The 19622-nt window shown below is 41.2% G+C and overlaps 1 protein-coding gene and 1 pseudogene across 1 annotated transcript in view; both read right to left on the bottom strand.

Annotated features, from left to right (window-relative positions):
- The window catches only part of KCNK2 (potassium two pore domain channel subfamily K member 2), a 127813-nt gene extending 109603 nt beyond the window's left edge, over positions 1–18210 (bottom strand). The window contains exons 1-2 of the mRNA XM_065401332.1: positions 18132–18210; positions 16927–17237 (exon numbers count right to left, since the gene is read on the bottom strand). Coding sequence (XP_065257404.1) covers positions 16927–17237; positions 18132–18210 — 390 coding nt within the window. The remainder of the gene's footprint in view (positions 1–16926; positions 17238–18131) is intronic.
- Positions 5392–12365, bottom strand: LOC135875650 (tyrosine-protein kinase RYK-like; annotated as a pseudogene).
- Positions 18211–19622: the final 1412 nt, after the last annotated feature.

Below are 19622 nucleotides of genomic sequence, written 5' to 3'. Positions count from 1 at the left end.
CTGTCAAACAAGGAAATTGGTTTGAAATGATTTGTTCTGAACAAATCCATGTTGACTATTACTTATCCCCTTATTATCCTCTAGCTCAGCGGTGGCCAACCTGTGGCTCCAGAGCCACATGCAGCGCCTCAGAAGTTAATATACAGCTCCTTGTATAGGCACCAACTCCGAGGCTGGAGCTACCGGTGCCAACTTTCCAATGAGGCAGGGGGTGCTCACTGCTCAACCCCTGGTTCTGCCACAGGCCCTGCCCCCACTCCACCCCTCCCCAGAGCCTGCAGTGCCCTGGCTCCTCCCACTCCCCCCCCCGAGCCACCTGCATGCCACGAAACAGCTGAAGGAGGGAGGGGGAGGCGCTGATCGGCAGGGCTGCCAGTGGGCGGGAGGTGCTGGGAGTGGGGGTGGGGGTGGAGCTGATGGGGGGCTGCTGATGTATTACTGTGGCTCTTTGGCAATGTACATTGGTAAATTCTGGCTCCTTCTCAGGATCAGGTTGGCCACCCCTGCTCTAGATACTTACAAACTGACTGTTTAGCAATTTGTTCCAGTCTCTCTCTAGGTAGCAAAGTTAGGCTGATTGGTCTATAATTCTCCAGGTCCACCTTTTTGTCCCTTTTTTTTAATAGCTATAGTTCAGATTGTAAATATATCGAGTAAAAAAAAAAATCAGAGTTCAATGTTGGATTGGATCTGGACAACAAGGCCTTGTGTACACTAGCACATTCTACATCAGTTAACAGTAATGAGTGCACCTGGTATTGATCACTGTTTAAATTTTAGTGTAGAAACACAAACTATTTTAAGCAAGTATCAGAGGGGTAGCCGTGTTAGTCTGAATCTGTAAAAAGCAACAGAGGGTCCTGTGGCACCTTTAAGACTAACAGAAGTATTGGGAGCATATATTGCCATTCCTGATATCTGACTTGTGTCCATTTATCCTCTATGCAAGAGGATAAATGGACACAAGTCAGATATCAGGAATGGCAATATACAAAAACCTGTAGGAGAACACTTCAACCTCCCTGGCCACACAATAGCAGATGTAAAGGTAGCCATCTTACAGCAAAAAAACTTCAGGACCAGACTCCAAAGAGAAACTGCTGAGCTCCAGTTCATTTGCAAATTTGACACCATCAGATCAGGATTAAACAAAGACTGTGAATGGCTATCCAACTACAGAAGCAGTTTCTCCTCCCTTGGTGTTCACACCTCAACTGCTAGCAGAGCACCTCACCCTCCCTGATTGAACTAACCTCGTTATCTCCATACTGATTTATACCTGCCTCTGGAGATTTCCATTACTTGCATCTGAAGAAGTGAGGTTCTTACCCACGAAAGCTTATGCTCCCAATACTTCTGTTAGTCTTAAAGGTGCCACAGGACCCTCTGTTGCTATTTTAAGCAACATGTCAAAAAGATCTGTTATACTAATTTAGTTATACAATAATAGTACAATACAAAATATTCCTTTTGCTATTGGAAATTTTGCTGTACTACATTCAGTAAGTCTCAGACCACACTTAGAGGTGCAGCATGGTTTCACTTCAATGTGGAAGGGTTTTGATCATAAATCCCTGCACCTGGAAATGGGAACATACTCCCTAGTGTGTATGTGATGTGGTAAAGCAGGAGATCAATACACTTTTATGGGACTATTCATGTTTTATTGTGGTTCTTCTGTATTGCAGTAACAGTGTACAGAGCAATGCACATGTTTTAAAGCAGTTTTACCAAGACTGACCTTTCTAACATGATAGATGCAAAATGTTTTCTGCACTTTATATTGTCACTGAAAACTTTTCAGGCTACAGTACATCATTCTTATATATAAGGTCTGTTAATGTATCCTCATATTTTACAGATTAACACTATCAATGTCATACCTATGGTACACTGCAGTTGATCACTACTTCAAGAGATTTCTCCCTTGGGCAAAAGGGTACAACTTGAAGATGTTTTTAGTCACAAAGGGACAAGAGATGCCAGTCTCTATTATAAACTTGTTACATTTTAAAACAAACACCTTTGTGCTTTCTCTGATGCTGCCCTTCACGGTTGGAAGGAGCTCCCCGTAAACCTCCGCAAAGCCCTGTGATTATCCACCTTCAAATCCCTCCTCAAAACTCTATTTTGCTGTGATGCCTACAAAAAACCTGACTGTTTTAGGCTGTTGGTGTGCAAAGACCACTGCCTATGATGCAGACCAGTATTGTCTCCTTGTTTCCTTGTCCTTCCACGTCTGTCAGTCTGTCTGCCTCCAGCTGTCGTACATAGATTGTACGCTCTTTGGGGCAGTGGCCATCGCTTTGTGTTCTGTGTTTGTACACAGCCTAGCGCAATGAGGTCCTGGTCCATGACTAAGACTCCTCGGTGCTACAGTAATACAAATAATCAATAATAATATCTCCAGTTGATATAAATCCACATAGTTCCCTTAATTTCAGAACTGGGGATATGGTTCAAAGCATCCAATCTAGTCTTTGACATCTCTCTTTTTAATGTGTCTGCCCTACCGACCGCAAAGTTACCTAGAACCATGGTTCGCAAACCTTTTAGTACTTAGAGATATTTTGGCTCCTCAGAACAAAATACCATATTTTTACTGACTCAGGACACCAGATTCAATAGTTCAAGAGACTAGATTCAAGAGGCACACTAGAGTTTAGACAGTTTTGTGACTTTTTTCAACTATATGATGTATGCTTAATTATAAAAACCAATCTAATCCAGGTTTTTTCAAACTATAATTTGAAAATATGGATTTATGGCATGTTTGGACACAGCCTAAGATTTTACCAACAAGGATGGGCCTGGTTCAAACTGCATAGATGCACAATGATTGGTTGAATCTGTGATAGCACCAGACATAAGTCAGTTTCCAAGTTTAAACTATTTCTCTGTTTAATTTTCACAGAAATCGTTGCTGAAAATCCAGACTCACAGAACCAGCACTTTCATAGTTTCATCACTGAGTTCTTTGTCCTCTGCTTTAACTTAACGTTGGAATGGAGTCAACAATTACCGAGAATGGGTTTAGAATCCAGTCAGTATCTGGAGATTAATGTTCAACGCCAAGAAAATATTAATCAAAATGGGAATACAACCCAGACAAATTAGTTGATCTTTGAGCTTTAATGGCATTTTGATTATTTTCACTTTGTTCTTTTGAAAAGTCTGATAACACTGGAAACATCTCAATAATTCCCTTTTCAATGTGACTTCACCAAAGACAAAGTTTCTTCATGAATCCCTTGATCTTCTCTTTTATATCTGGTATATTTGTACTTCTACCTTGAAGTGTTAGGTTCAGTGCATTCAATTTGCCAAATACATCCATTAGGTAAGTCAAGAAGTCCACATTACATGTGTAATCTGGAAGGTCTGTTTTCCCAAGGGGGAAATTCTCATTTCATCATGCAATTCAAAGAGGGTTGTAACACTTTCCCCCATCCCCAGCACCAGACCTCACTGTGAAACAGAAGCTGAGTGGGCTCAGAGCTCATCTAGTCACACTGCATACTAAAACAATGTGTGTTCACTGCCTGGGATTTTACAAAATTAATAATTTTAATAACAATTTTAAGGGCCTCATGTACTTCAGGTTGCAACTTTTTTGATGCCAAAGCTTGGCATTGAATTATGCCGTGTATCCAGACTGCTGCTGACACCACTTGATTTGTGCTGCACCTCCACTGGTCTTTCTGGTCATAGCTGCTGCCTCATCAGTGCAAAACCCACCTACATAGTCCATTTGAGACTTTCCTCTGCTATGAATGTATCAAGGGTCTTGAATATTTCCTCAGTGGTTGTTTGGGTTGGGATTTCTTTGCAAAATAGAAGTTCTTCAACTATTGGACCAGCTGTGACAAATCTCTCATAACATAGAAGCTGAGCCATATTGGCTATGTGTGTGGATTCATCAAGGTGCAGTGCAAAATATTGACTCCTCTTTCCTTGGTCTATAAACTTGGTCTATCCTGGACATTTTCTGCATCCATCAGTGCATCGACAGATGGCATTATGTGACATAGGAATGGTTTTCAGTGTCATGGCTGCGTGCTCACTAATCATAATTCTATACATCTACTATTGCTGGAAGTAGAAGGGCCTTGCCTATGGTGTGTGCCTGTTTGCATTTTGCACTTCACCTGGTCACAATATAAGATGCTCCTATGGCTTTGTGAGGAGCAACTGTTTCTTTAGACAGGACTTTTTTTTTATTCCCAAACACCAGGGGCTCCCCCATGAACCATTTGTGGCTCCCCAAGGAAGCAATGGCTGACAGTATGGGAAGCACTGACCTAAAATACTAGTATAAAACTCCCATTGATTTCACTGGGGCCAGAATTTCACCCTTAATGTACAAATAGCAAGATATTTATTGCCAGTGCCTATTTATCTTTGTTTCTGGTTTCCATTTTATTTGTCAATCTTCTGCTTTTCCCCTTGACTGCTGCCTTGCTGTAATAACAGTAAAAGCACAGCCATTTCATTTGTCACAAGTTTGGCATGACACTGCCATCTTTACTTACAATTTTTTTTTCCTGTCAACTTTGTCCTTCATTGGCGCAGCCCTACTTATCCCGTGGTGTAATTAAGTCTGTGTATCTCTAGTGGTGCTGTATCACTTTCCTTTAGCCTGAAAAAGTTAGAATCATGGAAATTCTGTATAATCTGTACTTTTATCATCACTGACTCAAATTTATTCCATTCAGCCTCTTGAGATGGTTTACAAGATTTTAACAGGGAGGTTCCCGGACTTAACTTTACTACTGTAAAATACATTGTAAAATGTGACCGGCTTAGTAGACTAAATTATTTTGTGTGTGTTACCATAATTCAAATTCTGACTTAAAATTCACCTCTACTGCACTACCTATAAACCACTCAACAATAGCTAGGCAATTGGTGTGCTGACACTTTCACTTATTGAGCTAGTTAGGATTGTTTCTCTGGTTACCTTATCCTCCCTCAATTTATTTGTTTATCCACCTGTGTTATTGTCTCCTCATATGGTGCAGCTAGATTGTAAACTCACTGAGCCAGGGACTCTCTGTTTATTATGTCTGTGTGCAGTGCCTAGCAAAATGAGACTGGTTGAAGGCTTCTATGTGCTACCATAATATACAATAATAATAATAAATAATAATAATAAATACATTAATAGTATTCAGAATAGTTTGTTCACAATTTTCTGTTCTTTAATTCTTTTTTTCGTGGTTACATTGTGTTCTATTCCTTGGCAGTAAAGAGAATTGAACTTTCCAAAGTGTCTAAGTGACTTAGGACCCTAACACGCATTTTCAAAAGCAATATAACCACTTTAGCAGCCTATGGGAGTTGCTGAGTCCCTAAGTGCCTATATCACTTTTGAAATTGGCACTTAGTGTCCTAAGTCACTGAGGAACATTTTGAACTTTTACCTGAAAACTCAATCTGTAGCTTTTCTGCTTGAAATAAGAGCAGTGCCAAAAACAAAACACTGTCAACTTTGAATCCCCTTTTAAATTCAGTATCAACTCTGTATCCATCCTTTAGCTATGCAGCCATCTCAAAAGGGTCAATATACACATACAGAATCTGCCCCAAAGTCATCAGCTCCCACAGTGTTACTCCAAATCCCCACACATCACTAGCACTGGAAATTTCATTGTTAACCAAGCTTTCAAGAGCCATCTACCACATTGGCCTGTTTTCATTATCTCCCAGACAATGATAATCCATGGGGAATAGGTCTTGGGATAGCACATTGTCTGTAATCTTAACCTAAAGTGCATCATCAATGACCCAGTTTCTAGCAGCCAGGTCTTTGTGAGTGACCTCCCTTCTGGCTAAATAGCTCATTCCACGGATAATCTGAAGCCATATGAACAAGATCCTGCTGGGAAATTGCTTGAAGATTGTTGGCCTCTACGAACTTGCACTGGGGCAGGAACAGCTTAAGGTTCCCCCAGTTCATGTAAGGCAGCAGCATCATGGGTTTCTCCCCATCTTCTCTACAGACATGGGTGATAGGGAACAGGTTCCTCTGAATTCCCTTTATACAGTAATTTTAGAAACTTTTTTCTTGCAAATACATTGCATAGTCATTAATTTGTCCTTTTCATACTGCAACACATTGGGATCGTATAGGAATCTGTATCTAGAGGCTGTCTTTGGTTTGCCTGATAGGCTCCCATACACAACGGTGTGAATTTACAGCTAAAACTAGAGACAAAGTTTCAGCCTTTTAAAGCAGCAAGTTCCCCCTGTACAAATACAAGACAACTGTCCTAGTTCCAGAGTTCCAACTGAGCAGTGTCTTCAGTAAGGCAAAAATGGAGTAAGTTGTACTGAGTGCAAGCAGTGAATATTTGCATTTGTCTACTCTATGCTTTTATGAAACAATGTAGTATATAACCATGAGTACTCATCAGAAACAAACTGGTATTGTTTCAACTATAAACAATACAGCTCTATTCTAGCACTGCACTAGTCCAGCTGAGTAGTTATCTCCTTGACTATCTATCCAGAGATAAAAGTGAAACCATCTTAAAATATCTTTCTGATTAAATAGAGAATACATACTGTTTTGTTCCCACTGATTTCTCAGCAATCAAAAGTAGCTTGTGTTTCCTGGCAGTACATAAACAAGGGACCCAATACTAGGAATAGTCATGAGGCACTGCCTAGATGCAGGGAGTTTAGCAGCATGTTAGATTCAGAAGATGGATCCCCTCAGAACAGACTGGTGTCCATTCAGAAATAGGGACTGGACCGGACTATTGACAGGGATCTTTTACAGCAGATCAAGTCCAAACCCTGCTTATAATGTAGATTCCTCTACACTATGGTGTTGTACATCAGGGATACAGGCAAAGATGGCATGCTTGACTATGGAATGAAGCAGATAATAGCATCTGGACATTTATTTTTAGCAAGAATGGAGTAGACAGGATCTAGGAAAGGGAGAGGCACCTGGATGGAAATTAGGGAACACAAGAAGGTGGGGAAACAAGAGGAGAAAAATAGAAATAGGCCACAATTCAACAAGGTGGGACAACTCATATACACCTCTACCTCGATATAATGCTGTTCTCGGAGGCCAAAAAATCTTACTGCGTTATAGGTGAAACCACGTTATATCGAACTTGCTTTGATCCACCAGAGTGTGCAGCCCCACCCCCCCGGAGCGCTGCTTTACCGCGTTATATCCGAATTCGTGTTATATCGGGTCGCATTATATAGGGGTAGAGGTGTAGTTACAGTTAAGAATGAGCTAAGTGCTTTGAGTGGCAGGGGCATGCATGGCGGTGGAGGCACAAAGTCCAGTACCTGGGCTTAAATGAGACACCTCAAATTGTTCCCAACACTCAGTAAAGAAGGTATATGTACCCTTGATATTTGCACTTCCTTATGATCCTCAATTCTCAAGTGCTCCAGAATGGCCTTGTATATAAAAAAGCTGATGCAATTGCAGTTTCAATCGCCAAAAGAATATCCTGCAGCATCAGTTTTTTATAGGCAAGGTCCTTCAAAGTTTTCAAGCCTAACACCTGCTGCTTGCAAGCTGGGAACTAGCCAGAGCATGCTGTGTTGTTTTGTGTGGTGTGGGGCTATAAATGTTAACAACCACCCACTTTAAATCCCCTGGAAAAAGAAAATTGCCTGCATGGTAGCTGTGCAAAATAGAATATCCCACAGAAATGGTGCCCTTAATTTTGCGGTTAAAAGAAATACATAAAAACTGATCTAATTTTAATAAATCAAGCTTATAAATGTCAGATTTACAAAGTATATTTCAGGACCTACACAAACCCTGTGTCTCAGGTCAGTTATATATTATGATATCTCCAGAAATGACACAGCAAGAACCTTTTAAACCTTTTTAATACCTGGAAGAGAAACAAGAAATCCTACTTAATCATTTTAACTGCATAATAGTTTTCTACTGAATCTGAGAGGTTGCATCTGAAGGAGCCTCTTTGGCTAAAATTAAAGAACACCCTTCAGAAAATGCAACAGCATTAGTTTCCTGGGACTAAGAGACAAGATGTGAAACATTTTATGCATAGGACAAAAAGTCAATTAGAGGAGAGGTGCAGTGTAACGTAAAATATATTCTAGTTACAAAGAAGCGTAAAAACAGCTAAAATAAGTTTTTAAAGTGTGAAATATTTTTAGAGAGGAAATTAATCACATAGGAAGCAGTTATCCTGACATTCTGGTGATGAAAGTTAAGGCACAAGGAATGCAGCTCCAGTTATTTTTATAACACCCACAAACATACTAAACTTTTCTCAGAAGACAAATAGAAGACAGGTTCCTACCTCAAGGAGTTCACAGTCTAAATGGTGAATGCATAGACAAGCGAGATTTTAACCAACAAAGGGTTAGGGTGAAGACAGACATAGGTTATGGAAATATGATGACAGGGACCCTAGCCTTGCAAGCTAATCTGCAGAGGTGGATCTCTGAGCCCATGGGGAACGCCATATAGATCACCTTGTGGGAATGGGGTCATAGTCACTCAGGTTAGATACATCCAGGTGGTTCACAAAATATTTCTAAAAACCTGAACATATTTTTTGTAGGAAGTCAGTTTTCAGGAAGAACCTGCATACTTTGGAGCAAGCTGGCCTTAAAATTCTGTGACAGAGTCCTTCACTTCTGGGGCACTTTGGTGCAGCAGACTGGAGACTATGTGGCATCTTCATTTAAATTTTTAAAAGTAGGTTTTTCCTGAATTAAATAGGAAAATGAATAGTACAATCAGTGCCTTTGACCCCTGTGTTGTTTATTTTGATATTACATTCCCCACCAGTTTATGATGCGGGATAAGCACATTTGTAAGATGTTTCTGTTAAAAGAATCAGCAGTGAAATATAGTCATTAACATTAATGACATCTTTAGTTTTAAGTCTTAAGGTATATTTAGTTAAAGTGTAATCTATAGGTTTCAGCGTTAACATACTGAGATGACTGGAGCAGTTCATGCTTCTCTGTGATATTATTTCAGTCTGTACAGGCTCCAGCAGACACGTTAGCATTGTGCTCTGTTCAGGCATAAGGAGGTAAAGGAGATGGCAGAATGCAACAGGGAGGAAGGAATGAGCAAAATATCATCTTTTTTCACTCTAGCTGGGTCCTAGCATCCATACAGATTGTTTGTTCCTCATTGCTATGAAGCAACCCAGCAGTCAGCCCTGGGCAATCCACTTTGGCTCACACCCCACTCGTTGGGACACACCAGTCTAAGGTATTTTAATCAAGGGATGAAATTTCTTTTATTTACAACATTTTAATGCTTATGTGTTAAATTACTTTTCCGTTGAATATGAACAGATTTTGTTGTTGTTTTTTATTTTATAAGGGCCTACCTTAGAAGCTGAGCTGCACTTAATTGGGTAGCATTTAAATAAAAAGTTCTTCTCATTCCTCTAATCAATTTACTCTTTGGCAGGAGATGACAAAGTAGAGCTCTTATTGCCAAGTTCTCACTCTACTCAGGCATCCCAAAATACATTGCAGTGCTGACTTCATTCTCTCTTAGGAATAACTCCAGAGTAAGGAAGCAACCTGTGGGCTGGGAAGCCAATCCATTTTTCCCCAATAGACAAGTGTGTTGAACATTCTCATTTTTATATTCTGTGAGGTATATATTCCATAGGGTATAGAATATTGGGTATAAAATAAGAATACTGAAAATGTTAGAAAGTTGTTGACTACACAATTCAGTCTGACTCACCTTTCCCCACAGACAGGCTTTCTGCACTTGCATTTATTGTAGGGGTACTATCACCAACCCAATATATACTAAAATGTCTTTGTAGAGCAAGAATGCAACATATTAATGAAAGCAGCCACAAAAAAAGTGTGTGTGTGTGTATATATATCAGTGATTCTCAAACTTTTGTACTGGTGACCCCTTTCACATAGCAAGCCACTGAGTGAGACCCCCCCTTATAAATTAAAAACACTTTTAAATATATTTAACACCATTATAAATGCTGGATGGAAAGCAGGGTCTGGGGTGGGGGCTGACAGCTCGCAATCCCCCATGTAGTAACCTCGCGACCCCCTGAGGGGTCCTGACCCCCAGTTTGAGAACTCCGAGTCCTGATATATACGATACTATAATTTCACATGAGGATTGGCCAAAAATAACTGATCATTAGAGATGTGTATTGCCGAATGTCTTCAAAACTCTGTTACTAAGCATGTGTGCACAAGTACAGCAGAGGATTCTACCAGGTACTTTGCAATGTACTCTGTACAACTGAGTTTGAAAACTGCCTCAAACATTTTCAAATTTTCAGCAGCAGGTATACTGTAGGAACAATCCCACACTAGATCTAAATAGATGTTTTCTGTCTCTGATTCCTGTAGTTCTTTGTATACCAGTTGCCAGAGTATTCCCGGGTCTACACCAACTTCTGCCAGCGTAGAGCTGGGTGGCAAAAAGACATACCAAGGAAGGTGTAAAGGATCCTTAGTATAAATGAGAATCAGGCCCATATAAGTATACACACAGGCATATACTTTTAGCAACACCCACAACACTTTAAAGAACATCTACACTTTAATCCTGTTGTATGGCAATTCTTTGTTAAGTTGGCCCTGCCATACAACGCAAGATGCTCAGACTGAGCAACAGCAACAACAAAAACACCTCTCAGGTTATTTACATAGCTTTTGTTCAGCCAAAAAACGACACAGCAGCAAAGTCTCTGGCCACATTCCCTTCATGCAGTTTAGTAGTCTGCAAACTCTAAACAAGATTTTAAAAAGCTGAACAAAACATAAGCCAGGCAGATCTTGCATCTCTAGAGCTCTCCATCCTGACTTCAGCAAACCCATCTTTTTCTCTCCTGATAATGGCTGAGTCCCTTTTAAAGACCCTCTCAGCTGAAACTTTGAAACCCTAGGTTTTAATCTAAAAAATGAACTGCTGCCTGGCTTTTTTTGTGCCTCTTTCTATAGGGATGATAAAAGGCAGTATAAAGGCAAGCTCCCCTTGAAGAGGCACATATCTCATCACTGCCAACTTGATTTTTGCCATGCACAACATATGGTGAACCAGGTGATATTGCCTGTAATGTTGATTTACATTAGACTGGCCTAAAATGACACTGAAAGTTGGCATCCAGTGTTTGAACCCTGACCCCACTGAGTACAGAGCCATTATGCCTATGGTTGTGCATGTTTTATGCCTTCAGTACTTAGGGAATATCTCAAAAATTGTTATGCATCTTGATTAAGCATGTAGGGTCACACATTGCTGTACGTCATCTCAGGCAGGTTTTTATTACAGTATACAGAGCAGACAACTGGCATGGTTTCCACTGAAGATGGTTTGCAGCACTGGATCATGGAAGTTAGAGATGGAAAGAGTCATTAAGTCCATCTCTCTGCCCAAGCAGGAGTGATACCGCTGGACTGGGCTGACCCTTCCTCCCACTCCCACCATTTGTTAGCAAGAGCCAGTTCATTGTTCTGAGGCAGCTGTTTCACCAAAAAGGTGAGCGTGTCCCATTTCATTAGCCTTTTATATATTCTAAACTACGTAACACCTGTCCATTTTCTTGTGCTTCATATCAAAGCATATAGAAAACTGGAATACATTTCACACTCAGTACCCTGGAGTGATCCATACCCTCCCATGAATCTGTAAAAAGACAGTCTTCCAGGAATTCAAAAGCCAGCCAAGAAAATTGTGGGTGCTAAATAGTTGGCATTAAAACACAGTCTTTTTACCACAAAAGAACTGCTGTGGGGTATTTTGGATATTTTCTGATACCCTGGCCTGAGTGCATGCAAGCCAAGAGACTTGTGTATTATAACAAGTCAAATGGCAAAGAGAAGCTTTTATTAGGGAAAAGGGAAACTAGATGGACACTAATAGGCTAGAAAGCGACAGAGTCCTGTGGCACCTTATAGACTAACAGACGTATTGGAGCATAAGCTTTCATGGGTGAATACCCACTTCGTCAGATGCATGTAGTGGAAATTTCCAGAGGCAGGTATAAATATGCAGGCAAGAACCAGTCTAGAGATAACGAGGTTAGTTCAATCAGGGAGGATGAGGCCCTCTTCTAGCAGTTGAGGTGGGAACACCAAGGGAGGGTGAAGGTCCTGAAGTTCCAGACTTCAAAGAGAAACTGCTGAGCTTGAGTTCGTTTGCAAATTTGACACCATCAGCTCAGGATTAAACAAAGACTGTGAATGGCTAGCCAACTACAAAAGCAGTTTCTCCTCCCTTGGTGTTCACACCTCAACTGCTAGAAGAGGGCCTCATCCTCCCTGATTGAACTAACCTCATTATATCTAGACTGTTTCTTGCCTGCATATTTATACCTGCCTCTGGAAATTTCCACTACATGCATCTGACGAAGTGGGTATTCACCCACGAAAGCTTATGCCCCAATACATCTGTCTATAAGGTGTTACAGGACTCTTTGTCGCTTTCTACAGATCCAGACTAACACGGCTACCCCTCTGATACTTGACACTAATAGGCTAGTGAATTGTGTCTGGAGACACAAGTTCAAATCCTTTCTAGGCTGAATTTGTGCTCTCAATCTAGTCCTCCTGGTATGTTCATATCACCAAACCACTTCACAATTTAGTAGGATTGACCCCAACTAGAAGCTTCTGATGTTCAAGACTGTCCCAGAACTAGAATAACCAAATTATGTAGGTCAGAATTGATCTGGATTGGAAGACCCTTGCATCATAAGCTGTCCAAGGTCTGTCTAGTGACAAATCAGAGTGACTATCTAGAGCACTAAATTCAAAATGAAAAGTTTACAGTGTTTCACTATACAGTAGTTTGAAGTAAAACTAAAGACTAAAAAGAATATTGTAATGTGTATGTTCTGTAATTTTCTTCACACACTACTAACCATTACAGCTACTAATACTCTAGTGTGCATTATTTTCAGACATATATCCTTTAGAGGATTTCTAACGTATCATTCACACTGATGTGACTACTTTTTCTTCATCACACTCATTATTTTTGTATTCACATAGACTAATCAGAATTGAAGAAATGCTATATAAAAATTGTATTAAGAATCAGACATACTCAGAAAAGCCAGATTATTTTCTTCAGTAATTTAGTATCTGCTCAAAGGTGCCAGGTTGACAGCAGTGGGGTATGAAGTCTTCCATTTACCCTAACAAGATGCATAGCATTATCTTCCCACAACTTTTAGGCCAAACATACCTCAGCTGTGTTCTGGAAGGACTATCTCTAGCTATGAGTGACAATTCAGCACCAAGACACTTCACAACAAGAGCTTGCTCTAAAGTAAAAAAGAATTGTAGGGTGCAGGGAGAAAGGAATAGCTTCAATAACTTTAAAAGGTTACCATTTTTGGAACCCAACTTGACTAAAAAATAAAATCAGTAAATTATAATAACTTTCCATGTTTTACCGACTTAACTTAAAAAAATAACATACTTTAAAAACAACTTTGATAAATCAGACCTCTGCCTTAAAAATTTGCAGTAAAACAAGTGTCTCATAGACTTTAAAGCCAAAAGGGACCATCATGATCATCTAATCTGACCTCCAGTACATCACAGGTCACAAAATCTCACCCACCCACTCCTCTAATAAACCCATAATCTTTGGCTGGATTACTGAAGTCTTTAAATCATGATTTAAAGACTTCATGTTACAGAGAATCCACCATTTATTCTAGTTCGAACCAGCAGATGAACCAGGCCCCATGCTGCAGAGGAAGGCAAAAAAAAAACCAACCACCACCCAGGGTCTCTACCAATCTGATCCAGGGGAAAATTCCTTTCCAAGCCCAAATATGGTGATCAGTTAGGCCCTGAGCATGTGGGAAAAACCTACCAGCTAGACACCTGGGAAAGAATTCTCCCTAGTAACTCATAGCCCTCCCCATCTAGTGCTGTTGGAGATATTTGCTAATAGCAGTTCCGGATGGGCCATATGCCACTGTAGGCAATTGAATCATACCATCTCCTCCATGAATTTATCAAGCTCAGTCTTGAAACAAGTTAGGATTTTTGCCCCCACTACTCCCCTTGGAAAGATGTTCCAAAAGTTCACTCATCTGATGTAAAGCCCTATCTGGGACTACTTTTTTAATCCTGCTCCCACCCTGCCCTGCAATATCCACTCCCACCTGCTCCTGCATTGTTTCTTTTTTATTTATCCCACTCCCATCTGCAAAAACCTTAGATTCTGCAAATCCCACAAGAGAGACAGATTCCCCCATGCTACCAAACAAAACAAAAAAACCCCACCAATATTGGTTAATATGTTATATATATAAATGGAATTCAGACACAATTTTTACCACTAAAAGAATAAAACAAATCTTGCTTTAACCATGTAAAAAACCACTTTAACTCCTGTTAAGAGACATTAATCTCTTTCAATCTCTCACTTAAATTTAAGTATTAAAACCTTTATTTAATAAAAAAGAAAAACTTGCTTTACACTGCTGAAATTCTATTTATGACCAACTGATGAGAGATTTAATGTTTTCCCACAAAATACCACAGTCTGATTTTTTTGCCCATCCAATCCCACCCACAATAGAACATTTTACCCGCTCCCGCTATTATGGCAGTGGGTCCTATGGGATCCCAGTCCCACTGCAGGGCTCTACTTTGATGGTTAGAAACCTTCATCTAATTTCAAGCCTAAACTTATTGATGGCCAGTTTATACTCATTTGTTCTTGTGCCAATATTGCCCTTAACTTAAACAACTGCTCTCCCTCCCTGGTGTTTATCCCTCTGATTTATTAATAGAGAGCAATTGGATCTCCCCTCGGCCTTCATTTGGTTAGGTTACACAAGCCAAGCTCTATAAGTCTCTTCTTGTAAGGTAGCTTCTCCAGGCCTCTGATCATCCTAGTAACTCTTCTCTGCACCTGTTCTAGTTTGATTTCATCTTTCTTAAACATGGGAGACCAAAACTGCACACAGTATTCCAGATGTGGTCTCATCAGTGCCTTGTATAACAGTACTAACACTTCCCTAACTCTACTGGAAATACCTCGCCTGATGCAGCCTAGAATTGCATTAGCCTTTTTTACAGCTACATCATATTGACAGCACATAGTCATCCCTGTCTTTCTCCTCTTCTGTTGCTTCCAACTGATATGTCCCCAGTTTATAAGAAAAATTCTAGCTGTTAGTCCCTACGTGCATGACCTTGCACTTTGTACTATTGCATTTCATCCCATTCCTATTACTCTAATTTTAAAAGTCATCCAAATTTTCTTGTATGACATTCCAGTCCTCTCTGTATTAGCAATACATCCCAATTTTGTGTCATTCACAAATTTTACTAGCTCATTCCCACTTTTTGTGCCAAGGTCATTAATGAAAATGTTAAAGAAGATTGGTTCCAAGAATGATTCCTGAGGAACTCAACTAGTAACCTCCTCCAGCCTGACAGTTCACCTTTCAGTATGACCAGTTGTAGTCTCCTTTTACCCGGTTCCTTACCCACCTTTTGATTCTTGTATTAATCCCCATCTTCTCCAATTTAACTAATACTGTCTCCTGTGGAACTGGATCAAATGCCTTACTGAAATCCAGGTAGATTACATCTAATGCATTTCCTTTGTCTAGAAAATCAGTTATCTTCTCAGTGATCTACTTTTTGTAAAAACATGTTGTAATTTATCCCAATTGCCTTTTTTACCTCTATGTCTTTAACTACTTTCAAAATTTGTTGTAAGACCTTGCATACAGTTGAGGCTAAACTAATGGGCTTGTACTTTCCCAGATCACTTTTTTTCCTTTCTTAAATGTAAGCATAGGCATTGACTCTGTGGGTGCTCGGGGGCTGGAGCACCCACGGGGAAAAATTAGTGGGTGCTCTGCACCCACTGGTAGCCAAGCTCCCCTCCCCCCCCACCCCACCTCCTCCTCCCTCACCCCGAGTGTGCCACATCCCCGCTCCTCTGCCTACCTACCAGCGCTTCCTGCCCAGCCGCCTCCAAACAGCTGTTTGGTAGCGTTAGCACGCTCGGGTGGGGGGAGGAGCGGGAACGTGGCGCACTCAGGGGAGGAGGCAGGGCCGGGGCGGGGATTTGGGGAAGGAGATGGAATATTGGCAGGGAGGGGGTGGAGTTGGGTGGGGACTTTGGGGAAGGGGTGGGAAGGGGTGGGGCCTCATGGAAGGGGTGGAGTGGGGGCGGGGCAGGGGGCGGGGGCAGAGCCGGAGCACCCATGGGAAAGAGGGGAAGTCGGCGCCTATGAATGTAAGTATTAAATTTGCAATTCTCCAGTCATAAGGTACAACTCCTGAGTTCACAGTGCCATTTGAAACACCTGAGAATATGATGAACCAGATCATCAGGTGGTATAAGCTGACTTCAACAGAGTGACGCTGATTTATACCAGCTGAGGATTTAGCCTTTCAATGTTGAAAAAAAAAATAAAAAAATCACAAGATTTGTAATGGAAATAGCTAGCTAATATTATTTTGCTGTCTTTAAAACAAAAAACGGTGAAAAGAAATGTACAGCTAAAAGAGAGAATTGTTTGCTAAAGTAATGATAGATTTGAACTTTCTTAAGGTAATGGTTGGCCAGGCTCTGCTTTCCCAATATTGACAAAGCAAGTAAGGCTCAATCAATACACCCATTCCTTTGTGAACTATTAAATTATACATATTGCTAATGAATAGTCATTTAATTAGCACAAGAGCATTCAATTTAAAAGCTGTCTAAAATACACACTGAACATAAAAAAATTAGCAATGACTTTTCAGCTGAAGCCGCATTTGAAAATGCTATTGTCAACTTTTCTGTCTTAAGTTAGCCTTCTTGCTACATTTGCAGCTCAAATGCTGATACAGCGGTGTCCCATTTATTACAGAACCATTGCTATATAAGAGTACGTTCTTCTAAAACATATGAACAAGTTACTTTTTTGCATGAATTACCTGAATTAGTTCATCGAGCTCCGATGCATTCACACAGGAATGCTCAGATACAAATGTCTGCTTCTGAATCACAATGGTGGCTCTTTGGGAAGTTTCATGTGGCTGCTCCAGGGCTTTGAAGACAGTAGCTCCAATTATTAAATATACAACAACTACCAGAAAAATCGTTGAGACCGTCTTCCATTTCATAACATTAATAGCCGAATCACATTCCTCTCGTGACGAGAGCACTGTGGGTTTTGTAGAAAATGATAACCGTGGTTTGGAGTTCTGAGTGGCAGATTTGGGATCCAGCAAGTCAGGTGCCGCCACTAATAAAACAGAAAAAGAATGTTAACGTCCACAGCGTTGGACAGAGGTGTATTTAGCTGTACACCCTTCTTGTCAGAAGGTTACAAAGATCCTATTAATTCAAACTAGAGTTTATAGATAGTTGTATTATAAATGCACTTTACTTGTACACCATGTTATATTACTACAGAATGCCTGGTTTCAGCAACTGCTAGGACTAATAATATGCTATTTATATGAACACATGCATACACACACTTGGATTGTTTACTATATATATGTCCTCTATAAATACTCTGCAAGTGTAGTTCTAACATGCAGTATTTTCCCTATTTTCGTGTGTTCCTTTGAATCAGTATAAAAAGGTATTTTTCTGTAGAGCATCCGCACATCTTGAACAATCTTAGGCATTGCTAATATGCTTCTCAGACTACATTTTAGTTCAGCATTAAAAAACTATCAGGAAAACAGGACTTACATACCCTCAACTCTGCATTCAGACACTCATTAGAATATTTGCAGTTCACTTCCAAATTCCCCACACAGGTAACTATAAAAATTATTCATTATTAATCCTAACACTTTGAAAGTGTTGGCTAAACCCTTTTAGGAAATACCAGGAACACATGCGCATGCCTGTTGGAAAAGTCAATCATCTTATTATAGGATATTTGATTGTTTACTGCTACAAGAAACCCACTGGGGCAGTAATGATCACCTGCGTGTGTTATCAAGTAGCCCCATAATGCATGTGATTACAAGTAACTACACTAGTAATTATATAAGAATAATCCACATCACGTACACTTAAAGGTCCCCTGAGGGAAGATTGCAACAACAATACAATATTTAAAATTATTAATATATTTTGAATGGCTGCAACACCACTTTCAGCTGTTGTGGGGAAAGCCTACTTCTAAATGTAGATTCAAAAGTCTCTCTCCCAGGTCTCTGGAAGCTGGGCATGCCCCCAGAGGAGGGAGTGAGTGTCATTTTCCACAGGGATAGGATCTTCTCTCGAGCACCCGCTGGAGGTTAACCTACAGGGTTAGAGGAGCTCTCATTCGAAAATAATCGTGTAATACAGGTCAGAAGAAAGGCAGACCTAGGAAATTAATACACTGGACCTGAACCCGGGGGGGGGGGGGGAGGGTTAGAGGATGAAGAGGCAGCCCCAAATGAAAAAGCTCCGCTCGTGCCTCGGTGCACAGCTGTGATATAGTTACTGTTCAGCTACTAGAAAACTAGAATCTGGTTCTAACTAACCGGGAGCATGAGACCAGAATGCAAATACCCTTCAAGTGCAGTGGGCATGGAACACTGTATGAAGCTATTGATATGCCCCTGGACAAAAATCGATGTGTGTGGCTAAATTTGGAAAGGACACCTGATTTAATAACTGCTCCTTCAAGCTGTGCTCTCTCCTCTGATTGACACGATTTGTGATGGGGGAAGGGGCGGAGGGGAGCACCATCACATTTTCCTTTCAGTCACAGCTCCCCTTGCCAGTCGGAATTTTTCCTACTATATTATCACGACCCTCTGTCCAAACCCAAACCTGGGGGCACCTCCGGCTACACCAAGCCTTGTGCTGTAGACTAGGAAACTGCTCCTCTTTCTGCCTGGCTTCGACACTTGCAGACAGACACACACGCACGCATCCTAGCACCATGAAGAAGGGCAGACCTGCCCCCCCCCCCAGTTCTCCTGCTACACTCCCCCTGCAGCCCGCTGAATGCAGCTAACAAAGGAGAACAGGACGGCTGTGAGGCACCCTAAACTGATCCACCCAGTGATGCTCCACATCCCTCCCATCAACTTCCCCAGCCCCCTGCTGACACCCATCCACCTTGCCAGAAGACGGGATAATGCAGTCGACAAGGACATTTTCACACCCCCGAGAGGGGCAAAACGTGGACGCTGGGCCCTGGCCCCTTTCCTCTCCCCAGCAGCCAGCTTGCAAAGATGCGCTGGATTTAAAGCGCTTGCAAAAGGCATCCTTGCAGAGCGGGGTTTGTCTGGAGAAATGGTCCGGGTGGGAGCCCGGAGCCCAGCCTGACCCTCCCGGACAGGAGGAGCTACACCCACCTTAGACAAAGGAGAAGTGTTAGAAACAAAAGCCAGGCGGGTGTTTAACCGAGCCTGCAAAATCCGGGATGGAGGCACAGGAAGGAAAGGGGCGAAGAGAGGGACTGAGCAGCCCTGGGTCCCTCCTGCGAGGAGGCATTGGGAAAGCAAGGGAGCATGCAGCATTCAGACAGACTTTGATCTAGAAACACAAGCCATTGTGCCAGTACTCACTTCTTATTTACAGACCCGGCGCCCTCTCCTCGCTTCACGGGCAGGCATTTTTTCAGGGCTAAGGTAGGTGCCGTTTGACCAAATGGAAAAAGAAAGAGAGAGAG

Source organism: Emys orbicularis, chromosome 3 (genome assembly GCF_028017835.1).
Source record: "Emys orbicularis isolate rEmyOrb1 chromosome 3, rEmyOrb1.hap1, whole genome shotgun sequence".
Taxonomy (NCBI): domain Eukaryota; kingdom Metazoa; phylum Chordata; order Testudines; family Emydidae; genus Emys; species Emys orbicularis.
This window is presented reverse-complemented; position numbering and strand designations above follow the sequence as displayed.